We start from the raw sequence: 15,650 nt of genomic DNA on the forward strand, positions 1-15,650 counted from the left end.
AACAGAACCAGGAGCACCTCCAGACTATGAACCCAAGAGCGGGCAGCATCTGTCAAGGGCAGTATGGCCCCACCCAAAACAGGCAATTGACCAATTATCTGGACTTGGGAACCATTCGCCTACAGCACCTCCTTTTTGCCACAATTCAGAATCCACCACTGAGTCCAGGGACCAGTTCAGGGTTTGCATAGCCTCTCTTCATTTGGGTGCTACTGAGAAATATAGGTGTGCACCACCAGCATACTGATGAGGCCTTGCCCCAAATCTCTGAATCTCTAAATTGCTTCATATAGATGTGAAACAACATTGGGGACATAATGGTACCCTATGATATCCCACAGCACATCTGCCAAGGGGCCAAAAGACAATCACTCATTATCATTCTTGGAAACCAACCCATAGGACTGGAACTACTGTAAAAAAGTGCCTCTATACCCATCCCACTAAGTTGGCTGAGAAGGAGATCATGGTCAATAGTACTGAAAGCCACTGAGAGATCAAGAAAGAATAACTGGGTTGTGCTCACCATCTTTAAGTTCAGCCCCATAATTTTTTGAGGGCTAGTAAACAGTTCATTGTGTTTGCAAGTATGCAAAGCATAGCATGGATGCCTGTGGTGTTGTGGTTTATGTTTGCAGTGGGTCAGTGGCAGAGAACACATTCTGAGAATAAAAAGGAACCGTGGTGGATTAAAGCTGTGACTTCAAACAATTGTGCTTACTTGACTGTTCATTAACAGCAGGTTTTAATAGGCCATGGAAGTCAGGAAACAAGTTTTATGGGGAGAGAATCAGATGCCTTAAGCAGTGATATATCAGGTTCAATCAGCATTACATAACTGTTCAGCATGTCACAGTTACTTTTAAACTCAACTACTGGATCTTCAATCACATGGTAAAGCTAGCTTACGATATCCGCACAGCTTCACATTTCTGATCAGCTGTTGAAATAAGGTAAAAGCACATGGGCTGAATTATCAACAAGATCGTCAGCAGCTATGTTTATCTGCCCATGAAAGAAAAGGAACAGTATAACAATAACGTAAAGACAGGTAAAAGTGGAATATTTCTAAAGAGATATGTGAAAGTTCAGGATAGAATGCCAAGTAGGTGAAAATTATAACATGATGATAATGTTGTGAGGTGAAGGTGAAGGTACCCCTGACCATTAGGTCCAGTCGTGGCCGACTCTGGGGTTGTGGCGCTCATCTCGCTTTATTGGCCAAGGGAGCCGGCCAGCATGACAAAGCCGCTTCTGGCGAACGAGAGCAGCACACGGAAACGCTGTTTACCTTCCCCCTGGAGTGGTACTTATTTATCTACTAGCACTTTGACGTGCTTTTGAACTGCTAGGTTGGCAGGAGCAGGGACCTAGCAATGGGAGCTCACCCCATCACAGGGATTCGAACCGCTGACCTTCTGATCGGCAAGTCTGATCGGCTCTGTGGTTTAACCCACAGTGCTACCCGCGTCCCTTGATAATGTTGTAGAAGAGTTCAAAAGCTTATACAAGCTCAGTCTGCAGCATGAACACATTTTTTAAAAATTACAGTATTGTGCCAGCAATTATTGACATGTATATGCCCCACCTGCCATAACCAGTCACCTTGCACCTGCATCTTTATATAAAAGGTTTGCAGGGTTGTTGTTTTTTGCAAACATTAGTCCTTTATAAATAACTCTGGTTTGTGTTTACTTTTCATATTTCTGGGTACTGCTTTTAATAGCTGACAAATCCCCCACTTACCAGATTATTTCTAAAGACCTACCTGACTAATGGATTATAGAATGAACAAATGATCTAATCACCTGTGGACTCAAGAGAGGAATTATGAAGGAATGTGATTTTAGCTTAAATGTTTTTATTTCATAGGAAATAATTTATTTCCCTTGGGTGTTTACTTAGGTGTTATCTCCCTCTGCTTTTCTCTCTCCGTGTTTTAAAAATCTATATACCAGAACCTATTTTTTCCCCATCTCTGACAAACCCTGAAATCAAACCTGACTCACTCCTGTTAAAAAAACCAACACCCTGCTTAGCAATAAGTTATTCATGTCCTTGTTCTGTAAGTGCACACATGTTTATCTGAACTAAAACTTCACCCCTGTGGGAGTTATCACAGTGGTAAAATTAAACTCGTGAGTTTGTGGCATCTGAATATAGACTGCATTTTTAATCAAGACTTATATTGGCTTATATCTTGATCAGGTTCCTAAATTATAATGTATGAAATATATTAGCTTAAATATATTGGCTTAAATGTAATTATGCAAAGGATTTAAGAAATGCTAGATTCTTAGAGTCATATTGCAATAGGAGACCAGAGGGGCAAATGAGCCTAGCCCCCCTTGCCAGACAGGAGACGCCATCGAACACTTCTGATATATAGTTGTCAGGCATTTGTTTAAAAGACCCTCAAATGAAGGAGATCTTTCAATGATGATTAACTCAAGATCCTTGAAGATAAAAATGTAAGATTAACCATTTGTTTTAGAAGGCAATAGGGCAAGGAGGGCAAGAGGTGAGCTGGTAATTAAGATTCCATGTAAGATATATTATTACTTATTTGTCATTTATAGCTCTTTGTCTCCCTTATAAGGACAGGAGGATATGGGTGTATCTTTTTGTGATTAGTTATAGCAATCAGCCAATAGGAAATCCAACCAGGCTGATTGAACAGAGGCAGCCCAAGGAGGAGCAAAGGGGGCTGGATTAAGGGAATATAAGTGCTGGCCATAATGGCAGGAGGCAGGCCAGAGCTTGGTAACCATATACCACTGAGCCTCTCATTTATTTGTCTGACAAATAAATTATTATTTTAATTTCTCTGTTGCTGCGTTGAATATTTCATTCCAGCTAAGCGTTAACCACAAGCAGGGTTTTTTCTCAATCCTTATTGAGTTGATTTGCCCTTATTTGATCTTTTTATTTCTGAAAGACAACTAAAATAAGCCTTTGGTAAAAATCAATGCTAAATTTCTATTTCATTTCAAGCATAACAAGCATAACAACATGATGTTTAAAGACTGTATTGTACTGGCACTGAAAGAAGTATGCAACCTTCCAACTTTTGCAAAAATGAAAAATAGAAATCCCCCTTAACCTTGACAAAAATGCTTCTAACAGTACAATCTTCCGTATGTTTACTCATTAGCAAGAAACACTGTTCAATGAGATTTTACTCACAGCTTACTATGCATAAGACAGCAGTCTACAATAGTGAAATAGAAATAACTGGCATGTTTATTAACTAAGGGCCAAACTAGATATGCCATTAAGGGTTTATTTGCAGAGTGTGTTTGTGTGTGTGTGTGTGTGTGTGTGTGTGTGTGTGTGTGTGTGTGTGTGTGTGTGAAATGTAAATAGAAACCACAAGGCAAGGGGCTTGATACCTGTCTGGATCAAGCAAAGTAACCCTTTCCTCTCCTGCTGCAGCCCTGAAGAAATTATGACTTCCCTGCAATTAGCAGTTTCAAAGGAGTTATTTTTGTGAAGGCCACAGAAGTGGACAAACCCCCCCCCACCCCGCTTCCTGCCTACTGAGATCCTGATAATAATTACCCTCCCATGGTGCCTATTTATATTATTGTTTCTTATTATTTACTTCCGTTTTTTTAGAGTAGCTGTTTGTGACAAAGTACTCCCTCCTTCCCTTTCCTCATCTTTCCACAATCCAGCCCACCCTGCTGTCTCCAGATATTGCAGCATGGTATTCAGTGTTTTGACTTAGTGCAAATGTTTGTTTACAATTCAGTTTTGACACAAAGGGGAAAAGATAAAAATTGGAAAGAGAGAGAAAGGTAAAATGTAGACAAGAAAACACAAACACATAACCATACAACAATATCACTAAAGAGAAACAGGTTCTGAATCTGAATCAGAGGCTCAAATTGGCCCAATTCAGGCCAGTTTGGATTTAACCCAAAGCCACATGAACTTATACAATGACAGCTGAAGCATTTTGGTAAGTCTAGAATTAGGAGGACTGGTTCTTCCCACATTTTCATTTATGTTAGGCAATTAACTTCACTGGAAGCATTCCCAGTTTACACCGATAGCTACTGAGATATACTGGGACATGGGCCTAACTTCACTGTCACATTTTATGCAAGTCACTGAGGTTCAGAATAGCAACGATTAGCTGTATCCTCCCCTCCCTCTGCCTTCTGGGCAGAATCTTATTTCCCTTTCAACCATTTTAGTACAAGTGCATGTATATAAAGATTAAAATAGAATCACTGTAAGACATGTCCAAAAGGTACATTTTTCTTCCCCAAAGAAAAGTAAAACATCTTGGGAGGAGGAGGGCAAGCAAGCAAGCAAAATCTGAATTGAAGCTGGGCTAAACTCTGGCAAATATTCTTGCTGTAGAAAACTGTCCTCACTGCTTAGCAAGGTAGTCCTTTCTTCCCTCTGTCTGTACTATTTTTGATATTTCTCAACCATAACCCTTCTTGCTTCTGTGCTGCAACCGAACTTGCATGTTTGTGTCTCCTAAAGTGTGGCTGAAATGTGCTTCCTTTTAGGTGGCAGCTCATCCCGGTTTCCTGCTTGAGGTGAAAAGGAAAACTGCTGTCCTGTGTATGTGCCTTGCTCCTCTTGCTTCCCCCTACCCCCTCAAAAAAAAACACACACCCCAAAGTCTTGCTTACTGGCATCATGCAGCTATGGTTTCTGGGGAGGTTGTGTGAGAGACCACAAGATTATGCAGAAGGCTCTGGATGCCTTGTGTGACCTCTCCTGGTAAGCATGGCAGTCTGACAGAATCCAGAAGCCACTGCTTTTTCAATAGTGGGCATGCGGGGGGAGGGAGAGGCATGCCCTTTGGATTCTGCCGCCTGAAGCGGCTGCCTCAGTTTGCCTCATGGCTGGGCTGATCCTGCTTTCTTCTGTGCTTAAGGTGCAGTAAGATGACACACTTAAGATATTAATATATATATATTTAGGGGCAATGATTACATAGTTATTGTGTCTCTATTATTATTATTATTATTATTTATTATAATTTCCTCACCTTTTCTCAAAGGAGCTCAAGGTGTTGTATATTCTCCTCCTCCATTTTATCCTCACAACAACCCTGTGAGGCAGGTTAGGCTAAGAGACTGTGACTGGCCCAAGTTCACCCAGCTTCATGGCTCAAGTAGGCGTTTGAACACTGGTCTCCCAGGTCTTAATTCAACACGTTAACCACTACACCACACAGGTTCCTAGAAGATCTGTTTTGGCAATTCAACTGTATTATCTTCTCACATGCATTCTGAAATTTCCCTTTTCAAAAATTTGGGTAAGTAAAGCCTGGACTTATAACTCTGTTGTCTTTTCATATTTGTCCACTGCTGTTCATAAAGTACTTTCTAACCAGGCATGCTAACTAGCTAGAAATATACAACACTGGCTTCCAAATGGCACTCTGCCCACCTAACTCTTGCATTATGTATGGAGTGACTTTTTATCCTCCCTGAAGGGAGGCTTTGGAATGATAGAAACAGCTGGTGAGAGAAACCGGGAACAACTATTCAGAGACGATCTGTAACCATCAGGTGAAATATTTTTCTTTACGGAGTTAGAATTGCTTTGGTGCTGCCTAGGAATACCATGGCCAATTGCATTTTACTCAGCAGCCTAATCGGCATTGATCTTAACTTCCTGACAGTATTTGTAACTAACAGCGTTGCACAAACAGAAACTTCCAGCATGAACTCTTAAAATGCCATTTTTTCATGCAAACTTGTGAGAAAAGCTGCCCCACAGATTGCAAGCTGGTATGAAGCATGTCATTAATCTGCCAGCTCTCTCTGTCCTGGGCAGCCTCCCTTCTTTCCTTTCTTCCTTTGAAAGTGATGGGCAGGAGGAACGTGTCCAGCAGGGAGGTATCCTACGTAGTATATTAAAAAGCATTTAAACTGCTGCTTCTGGCATTTTAATTTTGTAGAGTTGTATATGTTTACTGTTTTCACCATGTGCTTGGGCACCGCATATAAATTTTCAGTTGGAATGCATGATTATGCCTTCAAAAAGTTATATATATCTATATAGCTTATTGATATAGCTTCTGGGATATCAACGGACTCCTGTATGGCCACTGTAGGTGGGAAACTGCTGGCGCAGATAGGATCTTCGGTCTGATCTGGGGAGGCAGTTATTATGTTCTTAATAACCGACAGACCCTACTTCTCCCCCTCTGGCTCAACAAATTGCAAGCTGTGACCCAGTTTACCTTTTCCCTTGTAAAGGTACAGGAGGAGAGAGAAGCTAAGCCAGACTTTAAATAGCCACATCTCTGATTGCTTGTGATGAACAAACAAATTGCCTCCAGGTAACAAGTCATGTAAGTTTTTGTAAACTCAAAATGGGAGTTTGTTCAGGTCATTGATTCATCCCTAGAACTGCTTCCCTCCACACATCCAGTAAATCAACACTTTGGCTCCTACACTTTGTTCCTTGCAATGACAGTGATTCTTCAGTGAAATTTGGGAATGCGGTTGCCAGATTTTAATCCTTTGAATATTCTGAGGCAGTGATACTGGCTGCGGCCTCTGGGTCACTCCCTTTGTTGCTCGCCTTATTGTGCCATACTTTGCCACATTCATGAAGTCGCTTCTTGCATGTAACAAAGTGTGCTCAAGGTGTCACAGGAATCTGTTGCGGTTCCTGCAGCTGACTAAGATGGATGCTCCTGTGGAATTAATAATAATAATAAAGCCCAAAGTGCATGCAATGGTACCCATAATGGACCATTTGTAATTGAATGGACTTATCCCAAGAACATAACTTTGAGGCTACTTACCCACTCCTCCTCGTCATATTCCGAATGGTGAGGTATAGAATCTTGTCTCTTGATTTGGGATGGATGCTCCTGATTCGACTGATCCCCACTCTCTTCAGCACTGTTCCTTGGCACAGTTGGTTTTTTTAGGACACAACCTGGACGGGCTGTGTATAGAGCTAAAAGGGCACTTCTGATCAGCTGATCCTTAAATGCATGTACAAATAACTCTGTCTAGAATTAAAATGAGTGTGCAGTCAGTAATAAGCAGGCAACCTACATCTAATTTACAGTATAGCCTGTAGTTGCCACAATGGCACCAAAGACTAGGTAAGGAAATGTATTTTGTTATCTATTTATATCAACTTCTCTTAGTGCAAGGGTATGCTAAGCTTTTGAAAACAAAGAAGTTTTGTGGCACCTTCAAATTCTCTCAACATTTGTAATGGCCCTAAGGGAGCTGCAGGTGGCGCTGTGGGTTAAAGCCTCAGTGCCTAGGACTTGCCGATCGAAAGGTCGGCAGTTCGAATCCCTGCGGCGGGGTGCGCTCCCGCTGCTCGGTCCCAGCGCCTGCCAACCTAGCAGTTCGAAAGCACCTCTGGGTGCAAGTAGATAAATAGGGACCGCTTACCAGCGGGAAGGTAAACGGTGTTTCCGTGTGCGGCTCTGGCTCGCCAGAGCAGCGATGTCACGCTGGCCACGTGACCCGGAAGTGTCTCCGGACAGCGCTGGCCCCTGGCCTCTTAAGTGAGATGGGCGCACAACCCCAGAGTCTGTCAAGACTGGCCCGTACGGGCAGGGGTACCTTTACCTTTACCTTTTAAGGGAGCTGCAGAAAATAGCACCTCAATTTGCAAGGGGACACATGGTCCTGCGAAACTTGGGATCAAGTTTCAGCCCGGCACTAGTCTGCACACAACTGTGTGAGGGGAAATCAATTAGTGCAAAGTTGTTGTTGTTGTTGTTGTTGTTGTTGTTGTTGTTGTTGTTGTTGTTGTTGTTTGTATCTGTGTATGTATAAGGCACAGTAACTGCAGAAGCAGATGGGACCCAGAATTCAAAAATTAGAGAACCCCTGGTTAAGCAACAACCAGCACAGGAGAGCCAACACACAACTTGTGACAATCTTGTTGCCTGCTGTGATTCCATTATTAGCTAATTTCAAAGCATGATAAGAGGCAATGGTCCATGTTGACTGATGATGGCAAGTTTACAGTTCAAGAGATCACATAATTATCAAATGAATAATGTAATGTTTCACCCCTAGGCAAGCCTTTGTTCAATTAAAAGGTGCCTATCCCGAACAACTCTCTAAATTTCACATTCATCTCAGCAGAATTACACACAAAAACCTTTAAACTAGGACACCCACTTTCCTTCCTATTAAATCTCATTTATTTTTCTTGTATCAGTTCAATCAACTGCTAGCACTCATCCTTCCTCCTTGTAGACATATCCAGAGTGTGTACTAGAGACATCTGATTTAATTATTACACTACAAATGTGACATAAATCTCGATTTAGAAGAACATCACATTATTATTTTTAAAAAACCCCATTGAATTCCATTAAAGGCACCAAGGTAAAAGAGTACACCAAAGATTTCCCCCTAAAATGTAGGCCAAAAATAGGGTAAATCTGAGTGACAGCAACTGCCATTTTTCATTGCTATAGCAGGAAAAACCTGTGAATAAGCTATCTATATTGGTTAAAAACAAAACAGATTTGGGATGTACTTTGAAAACCACGAATCCTTGCAATTTGTGAGCAGAGACTCTCCAACCCAGGAGGAGGAGTTTTATAATGTATTAGTTTTTGTTAGCTGCAGTTTTCACAGAGAACGTGTAAAAAGGTGGATGGGATGCATGGCATAATCCCACCTACCCTGTTCTTTCTCACTTCACCTTCTTTCTTTCTTTCTTTCTTTCTTTCTTTCTTTCTTTCTTTCTTTCTTTCTTTCTTTCTTTCTTTCTTTCTTTCTCTCTCTCTCTCTCTCTCTCTCTCTCTCTCTCTCTCTCTCTCTTTCTCCCACTCCTTACTCCTCTCCTTGCCACCCACATGAAATTAGGCCAAGAGCCAAAGGTTGTGCACGGCTGGTGTAAAATAGATAAAAATAGGAAAAAATTACCTTTGTGGAGTTTCCTACAAAGATTTTATGAGGAAGAGTAGGATATCCATTTTAACAAAAGAATAAACAAAATTTAGACAGACCTTCCTAGTTCAAACAATGATACCTACTTTTATTCCCTGTGTATAGAAATCACATTTTTAAAAACAACAACAACAATTCAGAATGGGGTTAAAACCCAAAAGAGCATGATTTTCCTATGGCAGTAGCCTGAAGCTTGTAACCACCAAAATAACCTAACATTTCCTGGTGTTAGGGATGCAGAGAGAGATAGTAGCTACGAATTTGGTGAGTTCTGTCTAGTTGTCACTGCAGGGACCATATTTGAATCTTACCGTTTCTGAAAGCATCTTTAAGGAATTCTTCAAGCTGTCTGGCAAATGCTGCCTTGCAGAATTAAGCAGCAGGTCTGCATGGCTTGATATGAGAGGCTGCAGATGATTGATGCTACTAAGAACTTCTTTTGCCTTGGCTGTGTTTTCAGGTGAATAGTAAATACATTGGTACCCAGTACTGCAGAAGGAAATAAAGATAATATTTTTTAAAAAAACCACACACACCTGAAAGTCAAAACCTTTTTTCTTTTTAACTTTTAAAGGCCAAGTGCATACTCATCATCAGTATGTGAAGACTCTCAGAATTCTACAATTATTATGGAAAGGTGTTCTAAAGTTGACTACAACACCTCTACGGGCACTATTTGGAAATCCAACTGGCTATATGCTAGGAAACAGACCTTGCTGGCATAGTAAGAGATGGTAACCTTTTCTTTGATGAACGCTTCAGGCACTGCTGCTGAAACTAATTATTCCCTGAAGCTCTTTGAATGAACCGCTGTACCATTAAAAAAAACAAAAAGGAAAGAAAGCAGACAGGTTCCCATTCCTACAATTCTAAAGAAAATAAAAGTGTATATAATCTCCAGTGACACACTTGACAATCCATAACAAGCCTAAGTAAAAAAAAATTCTCACTACCTCCCCCCATCTATGCAATTACATTTTTAATATTTTTGATAAGTATCCTAAAGTTAATTATTATTAATCAGCCACAGTATGCTTTTATCCTCATCACTGTTGGGTCTATGAAATGTTGTTATTTTTGCTATTATTGTTGCAGAGTAGCAATAAAAGGGCAGGTCTCTGCCTTGAGGAGGCTATGAACTAAAATTCAGTACAGGGGATATAATACAAGGAGTGGAAGCAAGAGGAGGAGATGATGGCAGATGTGGGGAATTTTGGAATTTAGGCTTATTTTTGCTAGGAGATGCTAAGGCATGCCACTGGAAAGAGACTAAGAGCAATCAAAAAGACGACATGACTAATCAGGAAGATCACACGGCTAAAATTCAGGCAAATACCTTACTGAGTCTATTACACAAGAGCTACCCCTTACTCTGTCTCAGTTTGCTGGGGAGAAGTAATAGGTTTGATCCAGAAGTGCTGCTCTTCTGCAAACAGAGCTAATAGAAGATGCATAGCTCAAGCACATATCTTGAGACACTGTGTAAGTGGCTTGTATTAGGAGATTCATACAGTGGGGTTTAAGTTCTTATTTCCTCAAGCAATGATATTGTGCTATGCTGGGAAAAGAGCATCCTCTTGCAGAAGAGCATCTCTGGATACAACCCAGTAAGTACCCACTGAGTCCCAAACATCTTGATTAAAGGAGAAATACTTCCATTGGTCACTTTGTGCACCAATTTATTCAGAACAAAATAGTTTTGCACTGCCCATCATTTGCTAAATGGCACAGCACTGGAATGTCACGTTTATGGGAAAACAAGGAAGAAATATGGGAAGAAGCATGGTATTAAATGGTATGTTGAAAAGTGAGGAGAAAAAGGTTTGTACTGAACTACAAGCCACAAAAAGCCCAGTTTCCAGTTTTAATTTTGCACCTAAAATAACAACCAGTTTAAGGAGAGGAAAACTCGCCTTGTGATCTTCAGGATTATCTCTGGCCAATGACATTTTTAAACAATAAAACAGCAAATTATGTCCGTTTCTTATAAGCCATTGTTTATTAAAATATACTTTCATGACCCTGAGCTTTGAAAAACTGTGTTCATCCCTCAGACACCCTGAGTCTGGCACTCCAGGAAGTCACATGGGTCACTTGCCTCTAAATCCGAACCTGGCAATAATATTAACAGGAAAGGACTGGTAGCAATTTTTCTTCATTAATCACATAGATGTTTCCAGATGGGTAAATCTGCGGAGCTATAATTGCTTACGCCATACATTAATAAGATTGCCACCAGTGATTACCAGAAGTGCTGGTCCTTGCAAATTTGTTTGTGACTGAACTTAACCGTCAGGGGTCCTTTACCTTTATGTGTGCTATTGTATCAGGTGGTAACTCTCAATTATGTGTGTAGTGGAATTTCCCCAGCACCTCAGATGTTAACACCCCCCCATTCACAACCCTAGTTTGTAACTATTGCTAATCACTACTGCACTGCATATCCAAGTACAAAATGTTGTCTAACTTTGATGAAAAGTTGTTGCTTCTAGAAGATCTTAGTTAAGAATTCATATTTTCCAAGCCACCATAGCAGAGCGAGTACACCCTGACACACCCCACACCAGCACAATTTCTTGCACTGGTTTGATGGCACATGTTTCGGAGTCCTACAGCCCACAGATTGACACAGCAGGCAATCAGATAAAGTCTTCAGAATATTAACAGAGACTTTTAGAGAAATGTTAATTTGTTCCCATATGCCAAACTAGGGTTTACCAAAACCATGCAAATTTGCTGGCTTCTGGAGAGGAGCTCACACCTGATGCTTTGCTCCTCCCCAGTCATTTTAATTTACTGTGGGGCAGCAGCAAAGCCAAGGTTTAGCTTAGCTTAGCATATCATCTAAACCAGGGCTCTTGGTTTAGCTTCCTCCAGACGAACCATCAACTGTAACCGAGACCAAACCTTAGCTTTGGATTGTATTTAAGGAGGAGAGCATTAAACCGTGATTCTAGGTTCAGGCAAAATGCTAAGCCAAACCTTAACCTTAACTGCCATGCCATGCTGAAGTAAAAGGACTGAGAAAGAGCAAAGCAGATGTGATCTTTCCCTGGGAGTCAGTACATTTGCCCTAAGCCTTGTTTTGGCTTAGTGTCACATGTGAATGTGGTCACTGTTGTGATTTTTTAATAGAAGAAAACAACCATCTCTGTATATTCTCTCTGCACCACTCTCTCTCACACACACTGATGTAGGACTTGTGAAATCATTGTAAAAGTCATTTCTGTTATCAACCTTAGATAGAGACAATGTCAAAGCTAATGTTCTTAAACAACAGCACTGAATAAATGTATAATGAGGCTTTGAGTAAAACTAATAGACAAAGCTTTCACTTAAATGGGTTCCAACATGATAGTTGAATGTACTGTAGTTACAAATGAGAAAAAAATGTACATGACAGCAGGAAAATGATGCCATAGTTCCTGAATAAAATCTTACTTATATTGTTTAAAATTTGTCCATCCCGCCCTATATATTCACAGTCTATAATTATGCTTTTAAAGTAGGCTACCCCTTTCGCTTTTGAATTGTTAACATATGAGTACTGCCATTATTCTAATGTAAGCATATTATTTCAAATAATCATATTGCTTGTTACTAGATTACTTTTAATTTAATGCTGGGTTGTAAGTTAGTGCTACATTATAACACTCAAAGCACAGAGCTGCATAACTTGTAACAGAATCTGAAAAAGTGTTATGGTGTTACTGAGTAACCTTCCCCTAACAAATTTTTTAAATATATTAAGAACCGAAGGAAGTTAAACGCCTGGTGTTTAATGATAACATACTATAATTCCATTCCTGCTGTTATGTGAGTAATTCTTGCAAATGATTTAAAATTGTTACCATCTGGAATTGCGGTAAAGTGTCTTACAATAATTATTGGTGCTACGCAATTCAGGAAATTAAATAAGCTTTGTACAGAAAAGATCATCCCTTCTCTAGAATATGAAGGCATATACCTCACATGCTGTATTATGCATTAACCCTCTCCTTAACTCCTTCCCCCCCCCCAAACCTTGTGCACCATTGCAAACCCTGTGACTGACATTCAGGAGCATGGTTTAGCAGTCATCAAGATAAGGCTGGCAAAGCAGTAAAGTGATAATGGCCAGCTCAGCAAACTCCTGCGGGGGTTGCAAAGAATAGCACCTTCTACTGTATGTGTCAGTCAGGTTTCTAACATGAAAAATCCCAAGCGATTTCTCAGCTGGCGTATGGCCAAACAGGGGAGCGGAATGCAAATATTTAGGTTGCTAGGAAGTTATGATGTTGGGGTGGGATGGGGGAAGAGACACAACAAGAAGCAAGCCAGCTGGTGGCAGATTAAGTCCACTAACAGCAGGGTGGGATCTAAGCAGCTACCTGAGTCTCTTGGGAAGTTCACAACCATTCTGGCCATATGGAGTTGATACATAGGAGAGCACTATTAAAAATTGTATTGAACATCTGCAGTGTAAGGAAGTTTTATTAGTGGCTTTCACAGCAACATACAAATCGAGCCACAATTGGGCATGAAGAGGTAGAGAGCTTTGAAAGAACTATCATTTTAAAACCGATGCAAAGTGTGACAGGACTGTGTGTTGAGCGACATGGTCATAATAACCTAAAGTAACCAAAGATTTCACAGAGGTATTCTGAAAGAGCAGGGGGTGGGGAGATATCAGCAGCAATAGAAGGTCAACCATGAACAGGCTGCAGTCATCAAGGAAGAAGATGACTAGAATACGGACATCAATTTTAGCAGCTAATGCAGAGTGTGTGTGTGTGTGGGGGGGAAGTAACCTTGTAGACGTTTAAAAGAAAGGACAGAATTTAGTCACCTCCTTGACATGTAAAGAGGAGAAACAGATGAAAGTCCTAAATGACCATGGCCTAAATGGTTGCATTTGTCACAGACAGATGAAAATATAGTGCTCCTGACATTAATGTAGAGAGGTGGTTTAGGGGTTATGAATTAATTTTCAGCTTCTCTGCTAATGTTTTCCATTTCTGCTAACAGTGTTTTCAAACTCCCTGCTCAAAACTGTTATAAAGGAAGGAAGCTATATCATATCTATCGAGAAATTTTAAGCAGCAACTTACATTAAAATTAGGGTTGGCAAGCATTTGAAGAATTTTAAGTTAGTTATCTGCCCTTTAGCTACCTAACTGATTAAACTGAAATAAATGTGTATTGCAACTACTGGTGACTTTTGAGATATTGGAGGAAGGGTGCAAAAACATTAAAAAAAAAAAACACCAACACTTATAGGCGCAGTTCAAACGCCATTCCTGGTTAGCTGTTAAACCATTGTTCAGACACCCAGGAATGAATGTTAGGCTCCCTCCCCTGCCCTCACATCCTGGTTTCCCTAGAATCGTAGCCTTAGGCAAAATGGTAGGGCGACAACATGTATTTTAATACATGTGTGTTCACACACACCCCACAGGTGAAGGAGGTCTGCTTTTGAGATGAGAAAAGTGTTCATGGATGAGGGAATCAACACACACCTTTACCTTGCTGCATTTTGTAGCTTTAAGAAACTTTTACCCTGCCTGGCTCACATGTAATATTAGAACAACTGCTCGGTTGTATTTTGTCCCAAAATGGGTTTTTTTTAATGGAATGACATCTGGGAAGATAAAAAGAATACTTTTTCTTGCAAGTTCTAAAACTCACAATATCAATTAAATGGGCTTTCTAACTAGTGCTATTAAATTAAACAGGAATTAAATTAGGGCAAGCATATAAAGCAGAAAATATTGTTAATAGGATGAAAGCAATTTTAATAGCATCTTAATATTCAAACTGGAAATTAAGAAGATTAATAATAAACATTTTAAAAAAAGAACATTTGCTACGACCTAGGTGTCCAAGAGAGTTGACAGTCCTTCCAAGATTATCTGAGAAGAGAATCTCTTCCACTCTTTCTTTTTAGTATTTCACTTCAATTAGCATACAGAGAACAGCTGCTGGCTTTTAATCTATTCACATTATATTCTGTCTGACATCTCAAGGTGTTATTTCTTTCTGCAATCCAGGCCTCAGAGAGGTAAACCAAAACATTTAAATTGTAAAAGTTGGATCGGGAAAATGCTATGTGGCCTCAAACCGTCTTGGGGCTGCTAAATAAACATGTCCATGCAAAAATAAAGTTGTCATTGCCATGGTGAAATAATTTTCCTTATTTAGAATGAAATAGGTCTTTGAAGCTTGGTTCCATATTTCAGACATAACATTAGTGCATCCACAAATCTGGCTATTTTAGGACTGTTTTGTTTTTAAGAACATGAGAAGAGCCCTGCTAAGTCCAGCCTTCTAATCCCACATTGGCCAGCCAGATACCAATGAGAAGCTAACGAGCAGGACATGAGCACAATAGCGCTCTTCCCAATTGTGTTCCCTAGTAACTGGCATTCAGAGATATACTGCCTTCAACACCAGAATTAAAAGATAGCTATAGGGACGTGGGTGGCGCTGTGGGTTAAACCACAGAGCCTAGGACTTGCCGATTGGAAGGCCGGCAGTTTGAATCCCCATGACGGGGTGAGCTCCCGTTGCTCGGTCCCTGCTTCTGCCAACCTAGCAGTTCAAAAGCACGTCAAAGTGCAAGTAGATAAATAGGTACTGCTCTGGCAGCAAGGTAAACGGCGTTTCCGTGCGCTGCTCTGGTTCGCCAGAAGAGGCTTGGTCATGCTGGCCACATGACTCGGAAGCTGTACGCCAGCTCCCTTGGCCAATAAA

General features: G+C 40.5%; 1 protein-coding gene across 5 annotated transcripts in view; it reads right to left on the minus strand.

Annotated features, from left to right (window-relative positions):
• INPP4B (inositol polyphosphate-4-phosphatase type II B) overlaps positions 1-15,650 on the minus strand; it is a gene marked incomplete at its 5' end in the record, with an annotated part of 263,717 nt that overhangs the window by 56,807 nt on the left and 191,260 nt on the right. For all 5 annotated transcript variants that reach the window (XM_081925958.1, XM_081925959.1, XM_081925960.1 and 2 more), the window contains 2 exons: positions 6,788-7,000; positions 9,230-9,407. In XM_081925958.1, coding sequence (XP_081782084.1) covers positions 6,788-7,000; positions 9,230-9,407 — 391 coding nt within the window. The remainder of the gene's footprint in view (positions 1-6,787; positions 7,001-9,229; positions 9,408-15,650) is intronic.

Source organism: Podarcis melisellensis (genome assembly GCF_964234715.1).
Source record: "Podarcis melisellensis genome assembly, chromosome: 9".
Lineage (NCBI taxonomy): Eukaryota > Metazoa > Chordata > Lepidosauria > Squamata > Lacertidae > Podarcis > Podarcis melisellensis.